Here is a 25,560-nt window from a genome sequence, read left to right on the forward strand (position 1 = left end):
CAATGCTTATCAACGAGTGAATGGCCTGGAAAACAGATGGACTTTCGAATGCAGCACTTCCATATCACACTCTGAGCGTACAGCACACTAAACCCTCAGATCTTTTTCATACAAACTTATCTTCAGCCATACCTCTTCTATTTGGTGAAGTTCAGTTTTTGAACCTAATTGAAAGATTTCACATTTATTCTTATTAAATTTAGCTTTATTAGATTTAGTCCAGTGTTTTAGCCTGTTGAGATGTTTGGAGAGCAGGGCAGTAGGAACAGCTGATTTTTGACATCAGCTGTATTAGTTTTGTGTCATCTGTCAATTTTATAATCATGCTATCTCTTCTTTTGTGCAAGTTTTGGATAAAAACTGTTAAATACCAAAAGGCTAAGGCTGGGCATACACATCCCTGGGGCTAGAGACCATCTTACAAGTTAATTCTTTATACTTGGCCAGGCCACCATTTCTGAGGTTAGCTAATTGTACTCTGTTGCATGGCCCACATTTGTTGGTCCTGGACTCAATGAAGAGAGAGGCAGCATGATACATTGAACTTGGAGTTGAGAGACCTGTGTTTGAATTTCTCCTGACATTTCATTGCTGCGTGACCATGGGCAAGTCACCAAGCCTCTCAAAGCTTTTACCATTTCTTCACCTGTGAGATGGAAGAGAAGAACACTTTTGCTACCTTCACAAGATCGGTGTGAGGAGAGTCCTTTGGCAAACCTTCAAGCACTGTATAAATGAGAATTATTATTTAGAGGATTATAGCTTCTGGTTTCTCAGTGACTATTTTGTTTTCTGTTTTTCATTGTGTCCTCAACTCTCTACCACAAGGGGTGGGGAACCTGCGGCCTCCAGGCCACATGTGGCTTTCTCAGTCCTTGGGTGTGGCCTTTGACTGAATCCAAGTTTTACAGAACAAATCCTTTTATTAAGGAGATTTATTCTGTGAAGTGTGGATTTAGTCAGAGGGCTGCACTTGAGGACTTAGAGAGCCACATGTGGCCTTCAGGCTGCAGGTTCCCCACTCCTGCAAGGTCTGCCCCCTACCCAACAGTTGTAGTCATTTAGATTCATGGGCTACAAAAGAGTGGGTTATGTAGGTGGAGGGGGGCAGGAGGAGTGGGAATAACAGAAATTGAAATGGATGACCTGTTCAGTATTTGCATGTTGCTTACTCTTTTATTTTTTAGTAAATGTTATTTTATCTAATACAATATCTCATTCCCTGGAAGATGTTGATTTAGTGTGCGCAAGAGGTGTTACGGGGTGAATGTCATTTCAGCGAGGTTAGCCATATTTATGTTAGGATTTTGGATATGAGGATAATTTACATGTCTGATGTTTAAATGAAATCCCGTAGCTAAAATTCACTTTGAGGAAAAAAACAAAGTGACAAATCTTTAGGGAGTACTTGAGGAAAAAGGATGGTTTTGGAGCATATCCTCGCAACCTCTCATAATCATTATTTTGTACTACTCAGCAAATTCCACTATGATTTTTTATCTTACTCATTAAAACTAGGACCAGAATTTAATTCTTTGAAGGGCTAAGGCGTATCGATTGATGTAGTGCATTTTTTATCCACAAGGCAAAGAAGATAGAGATATTAAGATGAAAATTTTTATTTCTAAGTAAAATTATAATTGTTTTGTGCCTTTACATATAACTGGTACTTCTGGCATGAAAAGTTCTTTCTCCTTGTTGCTTATTTTTTTTTAAAGGATAGATTTCCCTGTTACTCAGAAAGAATCCTTAATCTCAAGGTCATTTTTTTTCTGGTAACTGTTATTTTATAGTACAAACACCTGTAGCCACCACCACCACAATAATAATAACTACAATTTATATGGTGTTTTAAGGTTTATGAAACATTTTACATATTATCTCATCTGGCCTTTAGAACTACCCTATGAGGCAGGTGCTGTTTTTCTTCCCTGTTTTATAGATGAGGAAACTGAGGTTGAAAGAAGCAAGTGACTTGCCCAGGGTTACACAGCCTGTGTTAAGCAGTATTTGAACTCAGATCTTAGCACCCTACCTCTTGTACCACATCTTGCAATGCCAAGTGTGTTTTCATATTAATGTAGTGACCACATCCTTTCTTTAGTTGTGCTGTGAATAGCAGTTTTACCTCAGTACCGTGACTTTCCTCATGCCTTAATGACTACTCCTGTGTCTTATATCTGATATTTCTTCAGTAAATATGCTCCAATTTTACTCCTACTAGAATGACCTGCAGAGTTTTGGATTTTTAGTGGTTTATAACCAATTTCCTTTGGTTCTGAAAATAGAAACTACTTTGGGAAAATTGTACCTCTCCAGGTTGGATATTTAACGTAAAAGTCTGCATTTGGAGTCGCTACCTGTTAATTAGAATGCATTGCTACCTCAAGGACAGGACTGCATTATCAAACTACGGTCTTTTTTGTAAAGACACGCAAAGACACAAGGACCTGCTGCTGTTGATGCCTGTATGGCATCCAGATGTGGTACCCAGATTCCCTCGACAGAGGGGCAGCCTCATCGTTTCCTTTCTTTGTTACAGAAGCAAAGCCAGACAATGAATCGAGCTGTTCGCCTGCAGCTCAGGAGCTGTTGACGAGGCTGGGATTTTTGCTGGGAGAAGGGATCCCGAGCACCGCACACATAGCCCTTGAAGAAAAAAATGAAGCCATGGTAATGATTCCCATGGAAGAGAATGCTCTTTGTGCTTATCCAGAGGATGAATGAAGCAATAACCCCTGCTCTCCTTGTCTTCCTGTGGGGATCGTGTGTGTAGACAATTAATTCGGTGTTTTTATGTATTGAAATGTATTTCAACAAGGTGGATAGTGGCAGAATCTAAGAATTAATTTATGATTTAACCTTCTGCCTGCCATCATTAGATATTTAAGGCTTAATGTCCCTGATGCTCTCAGCTTTAGCCTATGTTCTTTTTGATCTCTCGGCCTTGTTGCTGTCCCTTCTATACTTTTTTTAAAAATATCTATGAGTTTTTTTTTCAAGGATAGATGGGGTGATTTATGTGAGATGGAGCAGAGACAACATATGATTAGATCAAATGGCTTCTCTAACGAGATAGTACTCCTACCTCCCCAGAAATGCGGTGCACACAGTTTGTTTCATGATGTGTGCTCGTGAATAGAAATGAGTTTGATGCACCGGCTCACCCTCTGCAAAGATGTCATGTGTTGATTGAGATCATGGAGTAGCCACTGATCTCCCCTTACCTTGATCCTGTACCCCATAAATCTTGAAGAATAGAATGCAGATTGCAGTGTTAGTGAAACATTTAAAAAAACCCCAACATAAAAATCCCCAAAAACAGAGTTCCCAGAATTTCATTACAGAGGTCAAACAGCCATCCTGCCTTCTGTAAAATGTCTAAACAAAAGCAAATCTTTGTGGTGGTTTTATTCACAAATATTGAATTTCCATGAAACTCTTTCCAAACCTCTTCCTTTTAAGGCAATATGAAAAAGCAACAAAAAGAAAACAACAGAAAAAAACAGATCTAGCCTTTAAAATCTGAAAGATTTAAAGACTGCACATTTATATGTTTACCTCCCAGATTTTAAAAGCTTTGTCTTTGTGGAAATGATCTTTGATTGATTTATTTTAGTTTCATTAACTCGAGTTAAAAAGAAAAAAAGGAAGCATGGTTTATGATGCTAACTGTTCATTCCATTATCTTGCAGTGTACAGCTCCTAGCCAAGGAATCAGTCCTTGCTCTACACTAACGAGCAGTACAACATCACCTAGCACCGACAGTCCCTGCTCAACCTTGAATAGCTGTGTCAGCAAGACGGCTGCCACCAAAAGTCCCTGTGGGACCATTAGCAGTCCTAGTTCCACACTGGAAAGCAAGGACAGTGGGATTATAGGTAAGAAGCTTAATCTATGGTGTTGTAATGGTTTCATGCACATTAGCCAAGGAATTATCCAGACACTCTATAAAGAAGTGGGCCTTCCTTCCTTTCTTCCTTCCTTCGTTCTTTCTTTTCCTTTCTCTCTCTTTCTTTCTTTCTTTCTTTCTTTCTTTCTTTCTTTCTTTCTTTCTTTCTTTCTTTCTTTCTTTCTGTCTGTCTGTCTTCCCTCCCCCTTCCTTTCTTTCTTTCTCTCTTTCTTTCTTTCTTTCTTTCTTTATTTTTTTCTTTCTTTCTTTCTTCCCTCCCTCTTCCTTTCTTTTTTTCCCTCTCTCTCTCTTTCTTCCTTCCTTCCTTCCTTCCTTCCTTCCTCTCTCTCCCTCTCCCCCCTCCCTTCCTTCATTCCTTCCTGCCTCTCTCTTTTTCCCTTTCTTTCCTTCCTCCCTCCCTTCCTTCCTCTCTTCCTATCTCCCTCCCTCAATGATTGCACTGTTTAACAAGAGAAAAAGTTTGCCTTCCCTCTTTTCTTTGCAAACTGTGTTCCATGTGTGGTCTACAGAAGAGTTCCTCGTCTTTGTCTTCCTTGGTATACTGCATCTCCTTTCTGGCTTTATAAAATTTCACAGATCAGATATAACCCATGAGGTTTTAGTCAATCTTCATCTTCTGTACTCTTCACTGGTTTCTTTTGGGATATATGAAATCCCATTCTGACATCCAGTGAAAGCATTATATAACAAGAAGACTTCTGAGCCTCAGCTGGTGTCCCCACTTACGTCAAATAGCATTTCATGCATCAAAATTACACTATAAGAAAGGAACCTGAAAACCCTTCAGAGTCTGTTGTATTGAGACCTATCCTTCATTTAGAAGCTAAGCATTTCTGAAAATAAATAAACCAAAAAAACCCCAAAGAAACTAGGGGTAAGAATAGTTTTAGATTAGGTCTCAGCCCAGACTTGACCACTGGCTAGTTGTGTGATTATGGGAAATTTTTTTTAACTTCCCTGGACTTCCAGTTTCCTAATCTAGAAATAATAATACTAATAATATAGTGCCCTAAGGTTTGCAACCCTCATGACACATCTAGGAGGTAGGTGCTGTTGTCATTCCCATTTTACAGATGGGGAAACTGAGACTGAAAGCAGTTCATTGACTTTCCCAGGATAGTAAGCATCTGAGTCAATATCGGAACTCTTTCTTACTCTGAAGTCATATGCTCTATCCAGTACTCCACTACAGTAGCTGCCTGTTTCTGATTAGACTAATTAATCTATAGGGTATCTTCCAGTTTTTGTATTTTACAATTTTAATAACAGTACTGTTCCAGGCAGGTCAGTGCCTTTCCTCAGTATTTCTGAAAACTTGTTTCATTATGAATTTGAAACCCCCTGAATGTAAAGGAATAGCAATTTAAACTTTAAAAAAAACCCTTTAAATGAATTTTCCCTTTCAAGTGCTATTTGGAAATCAGATATTCAATCTTGCTCATTCTTTATTGTGTAAAATTATAGAAGGTTAACTCAGAGTTGGTGGTTAAAATTTCTGGGAATGTGTAGTGGTTGTTGTTGGTGCATCTCATAAACATCTTTGAATTAGTTACCCAGCTTATGAAGGGCAGACTTCCACCTGGCTCTCACTTGGATCAAAATTGTCAGTGGAGCCATTGGACTTTGTGGCAAATTTAAGCTGTTCAGCCTGGCTTCAAGTCCCTTCCCCAATCATATTCTCTGAGTGCCCCCTTTCTTCCCAGCTGCTGTTTAGTAAACAAGGCTTCTCAACATCTCGTTGGTTCTCACACTTGTTCAGCTTCCTTCCAGGATTTTCACCAGGTACAAGCCTTTCCTACTTCCACCATGTCTGCCACGTTACTTTCTTTACCCCATTCAGAACTCTTCTGAAATCTCATCTCCTTCAGGGATCATTCCTGATTGTTCAGCCACTTTGTTCAAGTTGTCCCACATTACAGTTTTTAATTCTTTTTCTGAATTGTGATGATAGAGGATTGAGAAACATAGTAACTCTGTAGCTGGTCTTTTGTTCTGAGAACAGAAAGGGAAAGAGATATTATGTCTCCTGGTTCAATCTAACAATGGTTGTCCTAATCCTGATCTTTCAACCTGTTACTCACTTTATCAGGGTTCCATTCCAATACCAATCCTAGGCACTAAGGGAAATACAAAGATAATCGTAACATTCTCTGGCCAGAAGAAGTTTACAGTCTGTTTTGTTTGGTCAGTAAAACCACAAGCCATTGAGTAAGTGCCTACTGTGTGCTAGGCACTGGGCTAAATGTGGCTTAGAAAGAAGTCATGAAGAATTTTGAAATAGACAATTTCATATACTTAGTTTGGAGGGAATCCTTTCATATCTCTTTGTCCTTGAACTGCCAAGTGTAGTTAAAAGTTGAATGTCAAACTTCAGATTATTTACAGCTGCTCTTTTCCTTTTTTGTGGACATTGTGCCTTCTTAATGTAACCATAGATAAAAAGTTAGACAATTTCCATCCAATCCTGTGGGGGTAGGGGTAGGGGTAGCATTAAGTACTCAAAAAAAAATGAGACAGTTTTAGGTTTGGAAATAACCTTAGAAACTTTTTAGTAGTACAGCAGTTTCTCATTTGGTTTCAGGATCCCTTTACACTCTGAGAAATGACTAAAGATCCTCTCAGAGAGTTTTTGTTTATTTGGATCATGTCTATCGATATTTATAGTGTTAGAAATCAAAGCCACTTAAACTATTGTAAAGTAGTTTTGACCTTATGGACCCCTGAAAAGTTCTTGGAGACTCCCCAGGGGTTCTGGGACCACATTTTAAGAACCATAAGTCTATTAACCACTTCATTGCACAGATGAAATTGAGTCTTGGAGAAATTAAATTATCCAACGTCACACAGCTAGTAAATAGAAGAGCTGGGACTGGAACCTAGGTTTCTTTTTAACTTTAAAAAAATATTTTATTCCCCCTGTTATATGTTAAAACAATCTTTAACATTTTAAAAAGAGTTTTGAGTTCCAAATTCTATTTTTCCTTCCCCTTCTCCCTCCCTGAGCAGTATGATATAGTTTATACATGTGCAGTCATGTAAAACGTTTCCATATTTGTCATTTTGTACAAGAAGACTCGAAGAAAAAGAAAAAGAAAAACAGCATGCTTCAGTCTGTATTCAGACTATCAGTTCTTTTTCTGGAGGCAGATAGCATGCTTCATCATGAGTCCTTTGGGATTGTCTTGGATCATTGTATTGAGAACAGCTGAGTCTTTCACAGTTCTTCATTGTACAGTATTGCTAATTACTGTATACAATGTTCTCCTGGCTCTGCTCACTGCATCATTTCATGTAAGTCTTTTCAGGTTTTTCTAAAATCATCCTGCTTGTCATTTCATATAACACAGTAATATTCCAGCACAGTCAATACCACAGCTTGTAGAACCTAGGTTTCTTGAAACAAAGTCCAGCGTCCTTTTGCCTATATCATGTTCCCTGAAACACCAAGTAATCCTGCCAAATAGAACTTAATATATTTTTTCCTCTTTTTTTTTGGAAGATGGAGGCTTCTTTTGATTTGGACTGATTAAAACTTGTTTTAGAAGCTAAATAAACCAGGACTGACCTATATTGCAAACTGTGTACAGTTAGTGGATGGGGAAGGAGCAAGAAGAATACAGTGTTGGAGATAATTTTCCCATGGTACCAAATTTTACATCTTATTAACTGATAGAACAGAGGCATCAGAATGAGGGAGAGGGAGGGAAAGGAAAGGGGAGAAAGAAGATGGGAGTGTTGAGGAGGATTTGTTCTCTTGAAGCTGCCTGGTCGATAACATACTAAATGTTAAACTAATTTCAATGGGGATAGTGATTTTTGTCATTTATGACTCCATTCACAGTTTGAGCAGCATTCAGCTTACGTTATAAGGATCACATTTGGGAGGGAGGGGTTTAAAACAATATTAACCCATGCCCTTGAAAATTGCATAGTCTACCCAGCAATACCACTTCTAGGGTTGTATCCCAAAGAGATCACACAAGTGGGAAAAGGACCCATATGTACAAAAATATTTATAGTGGCCTTTTTTGTAGTAGCAAAGAATTGGAAATCAAGGGGATGCCCATCAATTGGGGAATGGCTGAACAAGTTGTGGTATATGAAGGTAGTGGAATACTATTGTGCGGTAAGGAATGGGGATGATATGGACTTCATAATAACATGGAAAAACCTACATGATATAATGCTGAGTGAGCAGAGCAGAACCAGGAGAACATTATACACAACCACAGATATATGGATTCTGTGATGACCAGCCCTAATAGACTTTGCTCTTTTCAGCAATGCAAGGTGCAAGGACAACTCCAAAGGACTCATGATGGAGAGAGCTATCTACATCCAGAGAAAGAACTATAGAGTCTGAATGCAGATTGAAGCATGCTGTTTGCTCTCCTTTTTTTTTTGTTTTCCCTTTGGTTTTTTTCTCTTTTGTTTGTTTTTGTTTTTTGTTTGTTTTTTCTTTCTCCTGATCTATGCCATTGGTCATAATTCTTCTTTACAACTTGACTATTGTGTAAATAAGTTCGATGTGAAGTTATATGTAGAAGATACATCAAATTCCATGCCATCTTGGGGAGGAGGAGAAGAAAGTCTGGAACTCAAAATTATGTGGAACTGAGCAGTATGAACTAAAAATAAAAAATCTTAATTATAAAAATATTGCATGTTCTACCTTACAATTTAAGATGATTTCCATTGTGTTTTTCTATTTCATCTCAATTATTCTGGGCCAGAAAACTCTAGGATGGAAAATCAGTGCTGCTATTTCCCTAGACTATCTGTCTCTTGGAACCTTAAATACAGTAGCCAGACTCTGATCTTAGACTGAGTTTGACTTAATGGAGGTAGAACAGATTTTTGTCTTTAGGAGCAAACTCAATAGGAGAAAGCCTGGGCTAAGGGCCAGTGAAATACTTTCTTGGAAAACTGCCATTCTTTCACTATGGACAGACTTGAGTTTCAGAACTCTTCCCCACCCCGCAACTTTATTATTTTAACCAGAGGGGAATCCTAGTTTATCATATTTCAGAAGGCCCCAGTTCTTCTGACATAAATGTCTTTAGAAATGTAATAATTCTGTCATGAAGAAATACAGTCTAAGCTGGATAAAATTAAACAAATGCCTTATGTATACTTTTTACAGTCTTTAACTCTTTTGATATCTAAAATTATTGGCATTACCCACAATGAGGGCCTGATATTTTTAAGTATGCCATATTAAAGCCTTGAAATGTTACACCCAGCTGAACCCAAACATTTTATGGTAGCTATTTAAATAAATTGTCTCAAAAGAAATTTCCTTTATACAAAGTAATTTTTCCCTGTTTAAGAATACATGTTCTTAAAAATAAGATACTCCTTCGAGTATTTCTCTTTTTCATCATTTCACAAATCAGTAAGAATCATGTAAAATGTGTATATGTATAGATAATGTATGGAAATAAGCATACGTGAATACTTTGATGGATGCATGATCATATTGGTGTGTGTCCTCTCTCTACTGGTACAGATTGAAATTCCTCTGCACCTCTTTGTCTTTTGTGATTCTTGTCCGTGTCTTTCTGTAAATCTTTCATGAAGGAATTATCCGACACATGGATGCATTCATTGGGTTCTATTAATAGTTCGATGGGTACCAGTACATTTGGTGTCTCTATTCATTAACTTCTTCTTTAACAAACATGACTGTCCCATCTTCTTTTCTAGTCATATAGTTCGTTGATGATGTCTCTTATACCACGTCCCACACTAGAGTCATGGTTCATCATAGCCTACTTACACCTATCTTTTGTATTTCCATTGAATTTCTGGGTTACCTCTGATTTTTCTGAGATTGTGGTGTTACCTGAGTAACTTCCATAGGGCTTCATGGAGATAATATTGGGTTTTGTGAAAAAGGAATTCTGTACTAGCAAGTGGCTCACAAGTATCGCTGAAAGTGCTACACAAGAACCAGTAGAACATTTAATGCAGCAGGAGCAATATTGTATGATGATTAATTGTGAATGACTTAACTATTTTCAGCAATATCATGATCCAAGGCAGTTCTGCAGGACTTATGATAGAAAATGCTATCTACTTCCAGAGAAAGAACTGATGGAGTCTGAATTCAGATAGTAGCTTACTTTTTAAAACTTTCTTTCTTTTTTCCATTCCCTCCCTCTCTGTCTCCTTCCTTCCTTCCTTCCTTCCTTCCTTCCTTCCTTCCTTCCTTCCTTCCTTCCTTCCTTCCTTCCTTTCTCTCTTTCTCTTACTTTTCTTTCACAACATGACTAATCTAGGAATATACTTACCATGTCTGACCTACATTGAATTGCTTGCCTTCTCAATGGGGGGAAGGGGGGGACAGAGGAGGGAAGAAGGGAGAGAATTTCAAACTCAAATTTTTTTTAAAAATGTTAAAATTTTTCCATGTAACCAGGGAAATATTAAATAGAAAGTGTGGAATACATTTTAAAAAGTGCTACACAATTTCCAAATCAAATCTGAGTATTGCTCCAAAAAGGGGATGTGGCTGTGTGTGTATGTATCCAGTTTGTTTTTAAAGTGTAGATGACTAAACCAGTCTCTTGCATATCCATGAATCTTATTGTGTTGTGTAATCAGTACAGTGTTATCTACTCACAGGAACATCTGGAGAACATCAGTGATCTGTTTTATTTGTCTTTGATGTAGAACATCCCCTATGACATGGACCAGCACAAATATATATATAGAACTTACATAGGCCTGTGTAAGAAAAATGAATTTAGCTTTTAAAAGAGTAATGTTGAAAATATTTATATTCATAGTCTCTAGAATTCCAGATGGAGAATTAGAAAAAACAAACCCCAAAACTTATCACCTGAAGAAGGTTATTTCCCAACCCAAGGCAAAAAAATGATAAAGGTAGTTAAGGGCATAGGAGCAGACAAATCCTACTAAATTTTCCTAGCTAGATAAAATAAAGGTTTCTATTTAATAAAAACAGTTTCATTGGGAAGGGGAAATGAGGAATGGTCTAGAGATGAACAGGATTACAATCAGGGAAGGAGATTTTTCATAGTTTGTCTTTTCCTAAGAATCCATTGTATGAAATAGCTTAGTGGAGTTATGAAAGCTTCAGTGAAAGGAGGAGGAGAAAGGAGTCAGGTGCATCTCAGTGGGAGGTGACTGCCTTTTTCCAACTTGGGGAAGTCAATGTCAACATAGAGCAGGTGTGTCTGGCTGCATGAGTTGGGTGTTTTGTGCAACTGAGCTGGGATTCTAAGCACTAGCTTTGCAGAAGACCATGTCACCATCAGCCTGAAGGTGCCCAGAGCCTGAAGAGGGTAATTTGGAGCTTAGGTTCTTGGCTTGACTTTCCTTTTTATTTTGCTGTGAGTGCCTCCATTTACCTGTTTTCTTTCCTTAGTTTGAAGTTGGAAGGGAAGAGTAAATTTTTTGGTGGTGGCATGCCTCTTAATGTTTTCTGCAAAAGTGGCCAGTGTTATAGTAGATGGCGTTGATGTTCTTGTTTAGTGTCCTCCTGGGAACGACCAGAATTGGGACATTTTCTTTTTCCTTCTCAGTTGCTTTGGGCATTAAGAGTGATAATTTGCAGTTTGTTTTCCTCTTGATTTTTCTCTTCAATAGACTTTATTTTGTGATTGTCAGGTGTGAGAGATTTTATAAGTATCCTTGGTCCTCTTTTCTGCTGGGTTTCAGGCTTTTGCTTGTTGAGAGGCATAAAGCACAGATGTGGAGGTACAAACACAGATTATGCGAGTTTTATTCTGTTTGGTTTTTTTTTTGGTATACTCATTTTGCTCATCAAAGTAGTGGAGATAGATAGATGTTAGCTAGCTAGCTAGCTAGATGGATGATGATGTGTGGTGTGCCATGCCTTCTACCAAATTCAGATGCGTTTAAAGTTGAGATCATAATGATGCTTTGCAGTGTACCAAATCAATTTTGTTTTCACTATACTGTCTTAGCTATGTGATTTTATAATAATTTTTAATTACAGGAGGATTGTTTCCCCACTTCCCATTTGTTATGGAAGGAGATTTTCTGCAAGAATTTTAACCAATTATGTAGGTGATTTCTTGTATTAGTTTTGAACCACAGAGAGCAACAGCTGCCTTTGATGACCTGTACAGTCAGTTACGTGGGTGCTGTGCTTACCAAGAGTACTTGCTCGTGAAGGGATCAGAAGGTGTGTTTTGTCCTGTGGCACTTGTGAGACTTGTTTTACATTCAGTCATGACCGTTGTCTGTGAAGGAACATGTACATTGCAGGCTGATAATAGTGGTAATGATAATAATTCATAATAATACCAATTAATATTTATGCCTCCTGTTTCTCCCCAGTGCTTCTCTGCAGTGAGCCATGAATCTTTTGAGTACTTCAGAAACTATGTTGTCAAGCATTTTACTTGGGTACTTCAATCACTGCTGAATTGCTACTTGTTAAACAACTTGTTTTCTTAAAAAAATCCATAGAATTTGTGGGTAGCCTCAAACATTGGAGGTGAGTTGGAGGGTGTAGATGAATAGAGTAGGGGAAGGTGTAAGAGAGAATCTTTCCCTCTACCATTCTGTATGATAGGCCCCTCCCCTCTCTCCAACCATTCCTTTAAATTGTTTCCAAAACAAAACTGACTTGATGAATGCTGTATTGATTCATCATGCCCATTCCTAGGCTTACTGCAAGTTGTAGCAAGGCATGAGTTGTGTAATGTGCTTGTGTCTAGTGGGAAATCTGGTGCCACAACCTATCACATTTGGAAGCACAGGCTCCCCTTCGAAACTGCCTGCAGGGGAGGGGAGGGGAAGGGAAGGCAGGGGGTTAGAACAGTACATGGGAAATGGCCAAGTGTTCAACAGGACTAACGAGGCCAAGGTGCCTCGCTGTTTCCATGGGCAATTAAAAAGGGAGAAAACATTTTCTTAAAAAATCTAAATCGTCCACATTTAGGGGTAACTTTTGATCACTGCTGATATTTTGTGCTTTGTAGGTGGAGTAAGTGAAATAAGTGGGGGGGGGGCACGAGGAGAGGATGTAAGTGGTAAGTGTGTGAAATAGATAGAGTGTCTGGGTGGAGCATTCATTTTACGGGGCCGGGAGGAGAGGCAGAATTCAAAGCTGGAGTTTCAGGTGAGATAATGGTTTAGTTCTTTTTTGAGGGGATGGGGCAGAGGCAAGGATAAGGAGAGGGGGAACAGCAGGGCATTTTTGGCTGATCTGATTGAACACATGGCAGTTTCATATGTGGAGTTTTTTCCTCCCGTCACTCTTATAGGAATCCAAAGTATAGCATGTCAGTGTGAACTGTTCTTCATGTAAGAAGGGGAAAGCCAGGTGGGGATACCTTCTGTTATGTTTGAGAGGATATTAGGGTTATGTCCTGTCACTCAGACTTTTGTCTTTCCTCCTGGATCTTTTCTAATCTTCTTTAGACATTATCTGTCGAGCTAAAGGTGCCCCCTTTATTTACTTACTGCCTGTGTGACTTTTAAACTCTGAGCCCCAGATACAGCCATTTGTAAAATGAGAGGTTTAGGTTAGAAGACATTTAAAGACCCTTCTAGCTCTTTAAAAACATTTATGGTGTACTTGTGTACTTAACTAAACCGTGCTGGACGAAGAGGAAACCTAAGACATAGCTAACCTTCAGAGTCAAAACTAATACATTTAACTTGTGAATGACACTAAACAGACTAAAATTCAGTATTGTTATGACATATATAGGTTAGATTGTTAAATGTAGTGGACTGGCAGGAAGGTTGGCTGAGGTAAAGCAAGGTTGTGAACATTTTCAGATCATTATTCCCTACTACCCCAATTGAAGAAACAAGAAAAAAAATACCTGTTACAAACATGTATAGTCAAGCAAAACAAATTCTTGCATCAGCCATCTCTCTTCCCCCCAATCTCCCAAAGTCTCAGTCTTTACTGAGTTCATTATTTCTCTATCTGGAGGTAGGTGACACATTTCTTCTTCAGTCCTCCTCTGGAGTTGTGCTTGTTACTATGTTGATCAGGGTTTCTAAGTCTTTCGGAGTTGCTTGTCTTTACGGTGTTATACTTATATAAATGGTTCTGTTCACTACACTTTGTGTCATTCAATATAAGTTTTCCCAGATTTCTCTGAAACTATCACCTTTATCATTTCTTATAGCACAGTAGTATTCCATCACCTTCATATGCTGTGACTTGTTCAGACATTCCCAATTGATGGGCATCCCCTCAGTTTCCAATTCTTTGCTACCACAGAAAGAGCTGCTATAGATATTTTTGTACACTTGGGTCCTTTTCCTCTTCTGTCTTTTAGGGGTTTAGACCTATAGACCTTTGGAATATTTCTGGGTCAAAAGATATATACAGTTTAGGAGTTTTTGAGACATGATTCTAAATTTCTTCCAGAATGGCTGGACTAGCTCACAGTTCTATGACCAGTGCATTAATGTACTTATTCTTCCCCAGCCCCTCCAGCATTTGTCATTTTCTTTTTTTGACATCTTTGTCAATCTGATGGATATGTGATAGTACCTCAGAGTTGTTTAAATTTGTATTTCTCTAATTATTGATGATTTAGATTTCTTCATATGGATATTTTCTTCCTCTGAAAACTGCCTATATACATCCTCTAAAGGTAATCCTTTCTAAAAGGAACCAAGTCTGGATGACAATGATAGTATGCATGCACACGTATGTATCTGTACACACGTATGTACACCTACATGTATATTTGTCTGTTACATTCTAGCTTCCTTTATTGATTTAGACAGAAATTTGTCCTGGTTTTAGAGATATAGCATAGTACCATAGGCTTTTAGAACTCAGTGTGTAAGGCAGTACGTTAAGTGCTGGTCTGATACAAAAACAAAGCAATTTGCCCTCAAGCAGCTTACATTCCACTGAAATGACATCCATTCTCCAGAGAGCAGCCAGTGATTTAAGATTTAAGTTCTTTTATAATCACAAAAGCTTTGTTTGTCTGGGATCATGGTAACATGGTACTCTATTTAATTTTTTCCCTGAGTATTGTTTTATTTGGTATTTGAGTCTCTCTTTGTCTGAAGTAAACCCACAAATCTTTGGAAGCAGCTATTCACCAATGCCAGCAGCAGCACAAACCATCTTTTTAGGCCTCCACAGACTTCTGTTAGATGTGTTTTTTAGGCTGCATAGGGAAACTTCAGACATTTGCATTTTATCAGGGCCAAGTAGTTCTATGTATTTCTGCTTATTCACTGCATTATTTGATTTCAGAACGTAGTGACCAATTTTCAAACCAGACAAGTTGGACGTAGTATTATTCGGTAAGGGAGCAACATTTGTGAGGTGGGGGTAATCTCAGCGGGTCATCTCCTCTGGGAAGGGCATATGACTATGAAACTTCTCGTGTGCCCTGTCCATCTCCATTCTGTCTCAGGTCCTGGTTAATACTGAACCTTATAGAATTAGGAATATGTTTCACTTTACCTATCTCAGTATTGGGGTAAAGGAATGATGAGGCTGCTGTGTTCTTAGCCACCCCTGGGAATCACAAATTTACCAACATCTGACTTATAACCATTCAGTCCTCATAAATTATTGTCCTCTCTAAAGACTCATCTCACCATTGCAGCCACCACACATAACCTTCTTATCACAACAACTTCTGGGACCACTTCCTTCTTGGCCACTGCAGAATCAGGTGAATATCCTCTTCCATTTTTCCTATCCCTGTTTCCCCCATTTTCCTGGGTTCTTTTGCTTAGACAAGATGCAGACTGTTACTGCTTCTTCTTCTTGTACCCATCACCTGGCATTCCCTTTTCCATATCCCTGACCTTTCCTAGGAACTCTTATTAGAATCTAAGACCCCCAGCCCAATTTTCCCTCCTGATTCTGGGGAACTTCTGCTATGTATAATATCAAAAGGGGAAGGAATTGATGGGGGTCCTTGTTCTCATATAGAGCCGCAAGTCAGAAATCAGGATAGGTTTTCTCAGAAAAACATAATTGTGAATAGTGAATAGTTGTGAATTTTTAATAGTTCTATAGTACTTTAGTATGGTACTATTTTAAGCTTTGTTATTGATTAAATATGCTTCTTTGGGCTGACCTTGGGTACCTCAGCATTCTTTATGACTAATTTCATCGGGAAAAAGATCCCCATATCTCCAGACACCTAACTTGCAAATTTTAAAATATCAACATTAACAAAATTGTAACAATAAGCATTTACGTATCACTTTAAGGTTTAAAAGACATTTTATATACATTATCACATTTGAGATAACATAGGAATTCCTAAGTCTATAATATTTTCTAAAAAATACTGGTGAGAAGAAGGGAGAGAATCTGGAACTCAAAAAAGTTTTTTTTTTAAAGAATGTTAAAAAAATAGTTTTTACATGTAATTGGGGAAAACTAAAAAACTAAAAATAAAAAATACTAATAGGTGGTTTAAATGATAATAGTGTCACATGTGTTACATTTATCACCTGACAAGGATAGTAATAACAAAAACTCACTAATATCATGCTTTATAAAGTGTTTTCCTTCCAACCTTGTGAGTTACATAGGTCAGAGGTCCGTTAAAAAATTCTTACCAATACAGTGAAGTTCGGGTGACTTTAATGCAATAGCATTGTTATCAAAAGCTCAGCTTTGGCAACCCCTGTGTAAATTTAGATGTGCAGTGAAGTTAAGACTTGAAGAAATAATGATTGGCCAGTTGGGTAAGAATTAGTTGTATTACATTGGATGGGTTTCCCATGACTCAAAACCAGTTGGCCTTGTACAAATAGCTAAGTCTTCCTGGGCCTCAGTTTCTTGATATATAATGAGTTGATTGGATTCGGGGACCTCTGAGGTTCCTTCCTTCTCTGAATTTATGGTCCTTTAATTGTTTGGCTTCATGGAGATTCTGAGGCTTCATTTTGATAAAACCCTGTTTGAAGACTTGGGATGAAGAACTACTGAAGAGGTGAGATTAGTAGTTTGGTTTTCTTAAGCCAAAAATCAGCCAGCATGTATTTATTAAATATACTCTCAGCCACTTTGGGGACACAGGACATGGTCTCTATTTTCCATCCTCTCACAGAGAAGGCAGCATGATAGAGTGGATGGTGTGGGCTTGTAATTAGGAAAGCTTCAGTTTGAATTCTGTTTCAGACAGTTACTAGGTATGTAATCCTGGTAAAGTCACTTTCTTTGTATGCTAACAGCATCTGCCTTATAGGGTTGTTATGAGGATCAAACAGATAGTATATCTATGTGAAGTGCTTTGTAAACCTTAAAATACTACACAAATGCCAGCCATCAATATGGCCGGGCAGCTAGATAGAGTGGATGGAGTCCTGGGCCTGCAGTCAGGAAGACATGAGTTCAAATCTAGCCTCAAGACATGTACTAGCTCTGTGACCCTGGGCAAGTCACTTAACCTTGTTTTCCTCAGTTTCCCTTTCTTTAAAATGAGCCGAAGAAAGAAATGGCAAACTGCTCTAGTATCTTTGCCAAGAAAACCCCAAATGGGGTCACAAAGAGTAGAACATGACTGAACAACAGCAATTATTATTGCTATCATCATTATCGTCAATATTGTCACAGTTTTCCTATAAATTTGACTCAGTTCCGTGTATATTTTAGAGATGAGGCCTTTATCAGAGACACTGCTGGTAAAGATTTTCTCCCAATTTTCTGCTTCCCTCCTAATCTTTGTTGCATTTGCTTTTTCTGTACAAAAACATTTCAATGTAACATAATCAAAATTATCTATTTTGCATTTTGTAATGCTCTCTATTTCATGTTGTATCATGAATTCTTTGCTTTCCCATAAATCTGATAGGTAAACTATTCCTTGCTTTCCCAAATTGCTTATTGTGTCAGCCTTTATTCCTAAATCATAATCCCATTTTGACTTTATTTTGGTATATGGTGTAAGATATTGGTCTATGCCCAGTTTCTGTCCTACCATTTTCCAGTTTTCCCAGCAGTTTTTGTGAAATAGTGAATTCTTAGCCCAGAAGCCAGATTCTTTGGGTTTATCAAAGAGTAGATTGCTATAGTTGTTGACTACTACATCTTGTGTATCCACGGCTCTGTTTCTTAGCCAGTACCACGTAGTTTTGATGACTGCTGCTTTATAGTACAGTTTAACATCTGGTAGTCTAGGCCACCTTCCCTAGCATTTCTTTTCATTAATACTCTAGATATTTTAGACCTCTTATTCTTCCAGATGAATTTTGTTATTGTTTTATCGAGCTCTGTAAAATAATTTTTTGGTAGTTCAACTGGTGTGGCACTGAATAAATAAATTAATTTAGGTAAAATTGTCATTTTTATTATGTTAACTCTGCTTTCCCCAGTTGAGAAATGGTCAAAGGATATGAACAGACAGTTTTCAGAGGAAGAAATTAAAAATATCTATAGGAATATGAAAAAAGGCTCAAAATCACTACTGATTAGAGAAATGCAAGTCAAAACAACTCTTGGGTACCACATCTCTCCTGTCAGATTGGCTAAAATGACAAAACAGGAAAATGATAAATGCTGGAGAGGATGTGGGAAAATTGGAACACTGTTACATTGCTGGTGGAGTTGTGAAGCTATCCAGCCATTCTGAAAGGCAATTTGGAATTATGGCCAAAGGGCTGTAAAAATGTTCATACCCTTTGATCCAGCAATACTGCTTCTAGGGTTGTATCCCAAAGAGATCACAGCTCTATTTGTAGTAGCAAAGAATTGGAAATCAGGGGGATGCCCATCAATTGGGGAGTGGCTGAACAAGTTGTGGTATGTGAAGGCAATGGAATACTATTGTGCAATAAGAAATGGGGATGATACGGACTTTATAATAACATGAAAAAACCTACACGATATAATGCTGAGTGAGCAGAGCAGAACCAGGAGAATATTATACACAACCACAGATATATGGATTCTGTGATGACCAACCATAATAGACTTTTCTCTTCTCAGCAATGCAAGGTACAAGGACAACTCCAAAGGACTCATGATGGAGAGAGCTATCTGCATCCAGAGAAAGAACTATAAAGTATGAATGCAGATTGAGGCCTACTGTTTGCTCTCCTTTTTTTTGTTTTTCCTTTGTTTTTTTTTCTTTTGTTTGTTTTTGTTTTTGTTTTTTTGGTTTTGTTTCTTCTTTCTCCTGATTCATTCCATTGGTCATAATTCTTCTTTACAACTTGACTATTGTGTAAATAAGTTCAATGTGAAGTTATATGTAGAAGATATATCGGATTCCATGTCGTCTTGGGGAGGGACAGGGGAAGGGTGGGGAGGAGAAAATCTGGAACTCAAAATTATGTGGAACTGAGCGTTGTAAACTAAAAATAAAAAATCTTAATTATTAAAAAAATAAAGAAAAAAATATTGTCACGGTTTAATCAGGAAGACAAAACTAGCAAATTAGAAATAATTAGAAAACAAGTGCTGCTGAGCTCTGTAAGTGCAGTGTGACGTGTGGTAGAGGGAGAAGTATGGGCTGTACTGGTCAAGGTCAAATCCTGTGGAGGCATTTAGAGTATTTTGTGGAATAGGACATTCAAACGAGTGTATGAGCAAGAAAGATCTTGGAATGAGCAGGCAGGAGTTCTGATAGCATATGTTGGAGACCCTGAGATTTATTTTGGTTGTCCCAGGTCATTTAAAGCTCTGAAATGTTGTGTTTGTTCTGGCTTTGTCATTTTTCAGTTGTGTCTAATTTTTTGTGACTCCTTTTGGGGTTTTCTTGGCAAAGATACTGCAGTGGTTTGCCATTTCCTTCTCTAGCTTATTTTATAGATGGGGAAACTGAGGCAAACAAGTGGCTTGTTCAGGGTCATATAGCTAGTAATCATCTGAGGTCACATTTGAACTCAAGTCTTTCTGAGTCTAGACCTGGCACTCTATCCACTGTGCGACCTGGCTGCCTAAAGTGTTGTGTAAATAAGGTTAAAATCTCTCCCTGTTTTTTAATTATCAAGTGACATGTTGTACTTCATTTTCTTTATTTGCATTAGCTTTTAACACTTAAAAATACAGTGTATAAAATAATCCTGTCCTGGTGTACTGGGTTCATGTTCATCCTCACCATTGTGCTAAGGACTTTACTAGGTAGTATTTGAGATACAAGGAAAGTGGTGGGTACAGTCCTTGCTTTCCATAAACTTGAAATGTTAAACGTAGCAGAAGCTGTTAGAATGCTGGAAACTGCTAGAGAATAATTGAAAGGCAGTGTTTATGCAGTTGTGCTGTAGTGCATGGTCTGGTGACTTTGTGTTGACTTTCAGTGTACAAAGGAGCATTGGTCCAGAAGGTTTTGAACCAATGGTGTCATGTTAGAAGCTCTGGCAGATGGATATTTCTCCTGTCTTTTAATCACTTCCTTATTATTATGTTAAAAAAAACTTAAAATTTAAGCTATAGGAAAAACAATAGAGGTTTTCGAAGTTCTAAATTCACAGAATGCTTTGTATTTCATCCAGTCAACCTTACCCACTCATTATGTAAATATTTTCCATTCCTAATCCCTGAAAAAATATGTCTGCTGTAGACAGTCCTTCCTAAAAGACCTTGTAAAGTTTATTTGAGCAATCAAATTCCCCACTTGATTCTTTGCTTTTATTAACTGTTTTTGCATGTTGGTGATTCATTTTATCTTATTTCTCCTTCCCTCCCTGCCCCCGCACCCAAGACAAAACCTCAACAAATCAACAAACCACTACCACCGCAACAGAGATTAGTTTGGAGAGAAAATGTCCTGGTTCAGAGGAATTTTATGAGAGACACTCCTTTGAGAACAGGTTACGCCTTGTTATAAAGAAATAGATTCATTATCATATCCAAATTACGTAGATCTACAGTATCTCTCAGATGCTTTCAAACAGCTTTTTTTCATTGTCTTCGTGTCTGACTCTTTCCTTCTCCATGGAGTGATTTATTACTTTATTTTCCCCTCATAAGTAGCATTCTTCTAATTTAACAAAACATATTGTGTGAAATCTACTTTGATAAAATCTGTTTGCACCAGAAAGCTTTCTGTTGATAGTGAAAAGTTCATCTTATGTTTAAATCTCAAAACAGCCACAAGTATGTTATGCCTCCTTCTAAGTATTTTGGTCTTTCTTGTTCAGCCACAATTACGAGTTCATCTGAGAATGATGACCGGAGTGGCTCCAGTTTGGAATGGAGTAAAGATGGAAGCTTAAGAATTGGAGTCCAGCAAGGAATCCTTCATGATCGGAGGACAGACAATTGTTCCCCGGTGGCAGAAGAGGAGACAACTGGATCAACAGAGAGTCTGCCCAAAGCAGAAGGATCTGTTGGAGATGGTCCTGTTCCATATACACAGAACTCTAGCTCCCTAATCATGCCACGGCCTAACTCAGTTGCAGGTAAGGTTTTGCCTCCAAAATGAGGATGTTTCTGTTTTTGTGAAGGGAGGTGAAGGGTAATGAATATCCTTGACTTTGAAGATTTTGTGTTTTTGTTTCATTCACTATTGAAGAAGGATGTCGTCTTAAGGAGAGCCATAGTCAGTGAGCCTAGGTTCTGAGTTTGGTTCTGCTACTTTTGACCTATATGACCTTTAGAAAATTATTTCAACTTTGTGGTGAAATGGTCACCTATTAATGAGGGAGTTGGATTACAGTTTTCCTAAGATCGTCTTCCAGATTTCACATTCAGTGGTTTTAAGTGTGTACAGTCTGGTAAGATAGAGTAGAGATTATGGGACAAGAATAGTCCCTTCACAAATGAATATTTGGGACTTTCACTCTAAACGTGATGGACAGTAAGTATAGTCTGAACCTGTGAGAGTGTGTGGTGTAATTTTGTGTAGTGGAAAGAGTAATAGAGGACATGAATTCACAACTACCTTTGTGACCTCGGGCAAGTTAAGGTCTTTGGGCCTCAGTTTCCTCACCTGTAAAATAAGAGAGCTGGACACGGTGGACCCTTGAGGTTCCTTTCAGCTCTAGATCAGTGAGCCCATGATCGATAATAAATGAAACCATTTTCTTGGGTTTTTTTACCATCCTTTGGTTTAGATTACCTCATAAAAGGAAATTAAGTGTCGTTACAACAATTGCATTAAATATTGTTTTCAGCCAATACCATAGACGGTAAAAACCCAAATGGGTTTTGGTCATCCAGTCTGACCTTCTAATTTTATACAGGAGGTACCAGAGGCCTAGAGGGGTGACCTGCTTTATCCAAGGTCACAGAGTTGACGAGTGGGAGAGGCAGGGCCTTTGTCTGGGTGAGCTTAGATTTCTAGGTAATACAACTACAGTCAGCATCAAGATTGGAAACTCAGGTCATTAGAAATGGAATACTTTGTAACTGGAACATATAACTCAGACCTTTCTTTAAACAGATGTGTTGACAAGAGGATTGTAGCTTGCATTAGGTGGAGGGGTAATAAAGATTGCCTTTAGCTATTAATGTTCGCCAGCCAGAGGGTGAAAAAAGTAGAGATAAGATTGTATGTCTTAGTGTTGGGAGAAGGAAAAAAAAGAAAAGAAAACTACATCTTGGCCATTATTTGTAGCTTAATCTGGTGAATTTCTATGTTTCGTGTTCTCCAGTGTGTTAGCAAAGGGATCTGCTAAGGTTTTATTTTATTTTTTTCTTTGTAGTTGATACTTTTCTTGAATTAGCTGTAAGAGGAAGGGAGATTTAGTGGACAGGTTGCTGGGTTTGGAGTGAGGAAGACCTGTTTAAAGTCTTGCCTCTGACCCAGTAGTGATGGGATCATGAGCACATCGCTTAAGTAACCTCTAAGGCCACTGTCTCTCTAAGACCACAGATTACAGAGTGGTTGATGCTCTGTAAGTGTGGAAGATTTTTTTTGAAGTTTTATTGTGCCTTTTCCTTTTTATATCATACTCATTTGCAGATATATCCCAGCTGGAGAGAGCCTCCTTCCCTTGTTACAAAGATTGTTTTTTTAAAGTTCAGAAAAACTAACCAACATTGACCTTGCTTGACAGTGTGTGCACCACCTCCACCCCCAACATCTTTTCAACAGAAAGAGGGAGATTCCTCAATTCCTTCCTTCTTCTGCCACTGAGCTTGTTCATCATAATTACACTGCATTCAGTTTTGTTCTCTTGTTCTTTCTGTTTACACTGGTGTCGTCTTTGTGGATGTTGTTTTTCTGGTTCTGCTTACTTCATGAGGTATCATTTCATGTAAGCCTTCCCATGAATTCTAGAAGAAGTTTCTGTACCAAAGAAACCCTAAATGACTTTACCATAGGATTTAACAGTATTGGTCAGAGCAGAGGGGCATAGGAAAGAGAGAGCCAGTTGTAGAGTTAGGAGGGCCCAGGTTCAAGTTCCGCCTTCTGACGTACAGGCTATGTGACCCTGGGCAAGTCACTTAAACTCTTAGTGTCCCAGGAAACTGTCTTAAAACTTCAGGTTACGGAGCATCTGATAAGCCACATTGGTAGAAGGTGTTTATTCACCAGGAGTTCTATACTCTAATGAAATGATAGGTCAGGGACAACAGCAATAAAAATAAAAACAACAATAAACCTTTAGTATTGACCCATATTTCATAGTGGTAGCCTAGTTCTATGGTAAATATTTGTTGTTGTCATTGGTGATGGTGGGGTGTGTGTGTTTGTGTGTGTGTCTATGAGTGGTGGTGGTGTGTTGCGTATTCTAACTCTCTAGTAACAGATAAATAGCCTGAATAAAAGAACCTCCAAAATGCCTCCTTTAATTCACTTCCAATTGGCAGACAATGGCTCCATTCCAGAAAAGATTCTCATCCTACCACAAGTTAGTACTGCCAGGGAAAAACACTGAAGAGTGTAATGAGTACTGAGTCATGATTATTCCATGGTGCTTTCATTTTTTTCCCCATTAACCCCGATAGATTTAACCCTGGTTTTCAGACACTCTTTACCTGTTTCTGTTGATTGACTGGTTCATTTGCGTTAGTGTAGAATAGAATTTCATCTCTCCGTTAAATCCAGCAGAAGGCAAAGTTATGTTCAACTTAAGCTGTTTTTAAAACTGAAAATCCATTAGGACGTTAATTTTGAGACAGAAAAAAAGCCCTATTTGGGGACTGTTTTCTGCATGGTGTTTTCCTCTCCAGTCCCCTGCCATCTGAATCGACGATGCATGTGAGCCAAGATTTTCCAGTACACTGCTGTGATTATGGAGCTTAGCTTCCCAGTTTTCCGCTATGCTTGTTCATTAGCCTCATCACATTCACTCTTGAGTTAGACCTCCTGTGGCATGAAGACTAAGCCAGGGACTAAGCAGGGGCAAATTAGCCTAATGGATTTGTTCATTTTTTCCTAGTTTACCATCACTGAAAAACTAAAAACATATCCTGAGTTGGGAAGGGGGGGAAGCGAGTACTATAATTTTATGTGTTTATTAATGGGTTAGATGTATAATGCAGTGTTGGGTATCTATGGTAAACTAAATGTTGTGTAATAAGGAACCATGGAACCTGCTGGGTATCATATTGAGAGAGTAAGTTAGTTATAAACTATAACATGACATCAGCAACTTATGGCATGTGTCCCAAAGTTGGAACTGGTTCTCAAGAGGAATGATTTAGTGGAAAGGGCACTAGACTAAGAGTTAGAAAATGTAGTTCTGAGGTTGCATTGCTGCCTTTTACAGGTGACTGTAAATTTCCTACCCTTTCTGGGTCTCCATTCCCTGATCTGCTTAAAATAATAAAGGGGAAGGTTATAGAGTGAGACTAGTTGATCCTCTGGGCAGCTAGGTAGTGCAGTGGATGGAGCGCTGGGCCTAGGCTCAGGAAGACACACCTTTCTGAGTTCAAATCTGGCCTCAGTTTTCTCATCTATAAAATGAGCTGGAGAAGGAAATGGCCAACCACTCCAGTATCTTTGTCAAGAAAACCCCAAATGGGGTCATGAAGAATCAGGCATAACTGAAACAACTGAACAATAACAACAAAGTCGATCCTCAGTGCCTTTTTGGCTCTATGATTCTTTGATTCCCCCTGCTATAACCACAACCATGGGTAAAACTACCAAGTAAGTGAAGTTTGACTCAAGGGTGGGGAACCTGTGACCTAAGGCCACATGTGGTCTCCAAGTCCTCAAGTGCATCCCTTTTACTGAATCCATCCTTCATAGAACAAAACCCCTTAAGAAAAGGATTTGTTCTGTAAAACTTGGACTCAGTCTAAAGGCCGAACCCAGGGACCTAAAAAGCCACTGCAGGTTCCCCACCCCTGTTTCTAGTGTCTTCCTTGCTTGCTTTTTATATCCATCTCTCTGCTCACCCCCCCACAGATGACTCCTTGTTCCTTCTTGTTACCCACTCTGTCCAAAATTCCACACTGGTGGCCTAGTCAGGCCTGCCGTGCTGAGAAGTACCCTTTTATCTGAAGAGACATTTCCATTGTCCCCCCAGTCAAAACTACTCTTCCTTCCATGGCCCTTGTTCTTAGTTGGGTGTTTGTAGGAAAGCAAACTCTTGGTCCTGCTTTGAAGGCTAGTGTGTGAGTGACTGACTGAGAGGCACTTCAGATTCAGTGTGTCTAAAACTGTCATCATTTCCGCCCCTCAAGTGAGTTCTGCTTCCTGACTTGGGAGTCCCAAATGCAACTGTTCTTTCTCTCTCGTGATAGAAACTTGGAAGTTATTTTGTAATTTAACTCAACAGTTGATTAAGTAAAGAGCAC

The 25,560-nt window shown here is 38.5% G+C and overlaps 1 protein-coding gene across 1 annotated transcript in view; it reads left to right on the plus strand.

Moving 5' to 3' along the window:
• Positions 1-25,560, plus strand: part of TANC1 (tetratricopeptide repeat, ankyrin repeat and coiled-coil containing 1) — a 271,214-nt gene that overhangs the window by 159,555 nt on the left and 86,099 nt on the right. Inside the window, exons 5-7 of the mRNA XM_036743222.1 lie at positions 2,543-2,673; positions 3,696-3,882; positions 21,006-21,266. Of these exons, the coding sequence (XP_036599117.1) occupies positions 2,543-2,673; positions 3,696-3,882; positions 21,006-21,266 (579 nt within the window). The remainder of the gene's footprint in view (positions 1-2,542; positions 2,674-3,695; positions 3,883-21,005; positions 21,267-25,560) is intronic.

Source organism: Trichosurus vulpecula, chromosome 2, assembly GCF_011100635.1.
Source record: "Trichosurus vulpecula isolate mTriVul1 chromosome 2, mTriVul1.pri, whole genome shotgun sequence".
In the NCBI taxonomy this organism is placed as follows: Eukaryota; Metazoa; Chordata; class Mammalia; order Diprotodontia; family Phalangeridae; genus Trichosurus; species Trichosurus vulpecula.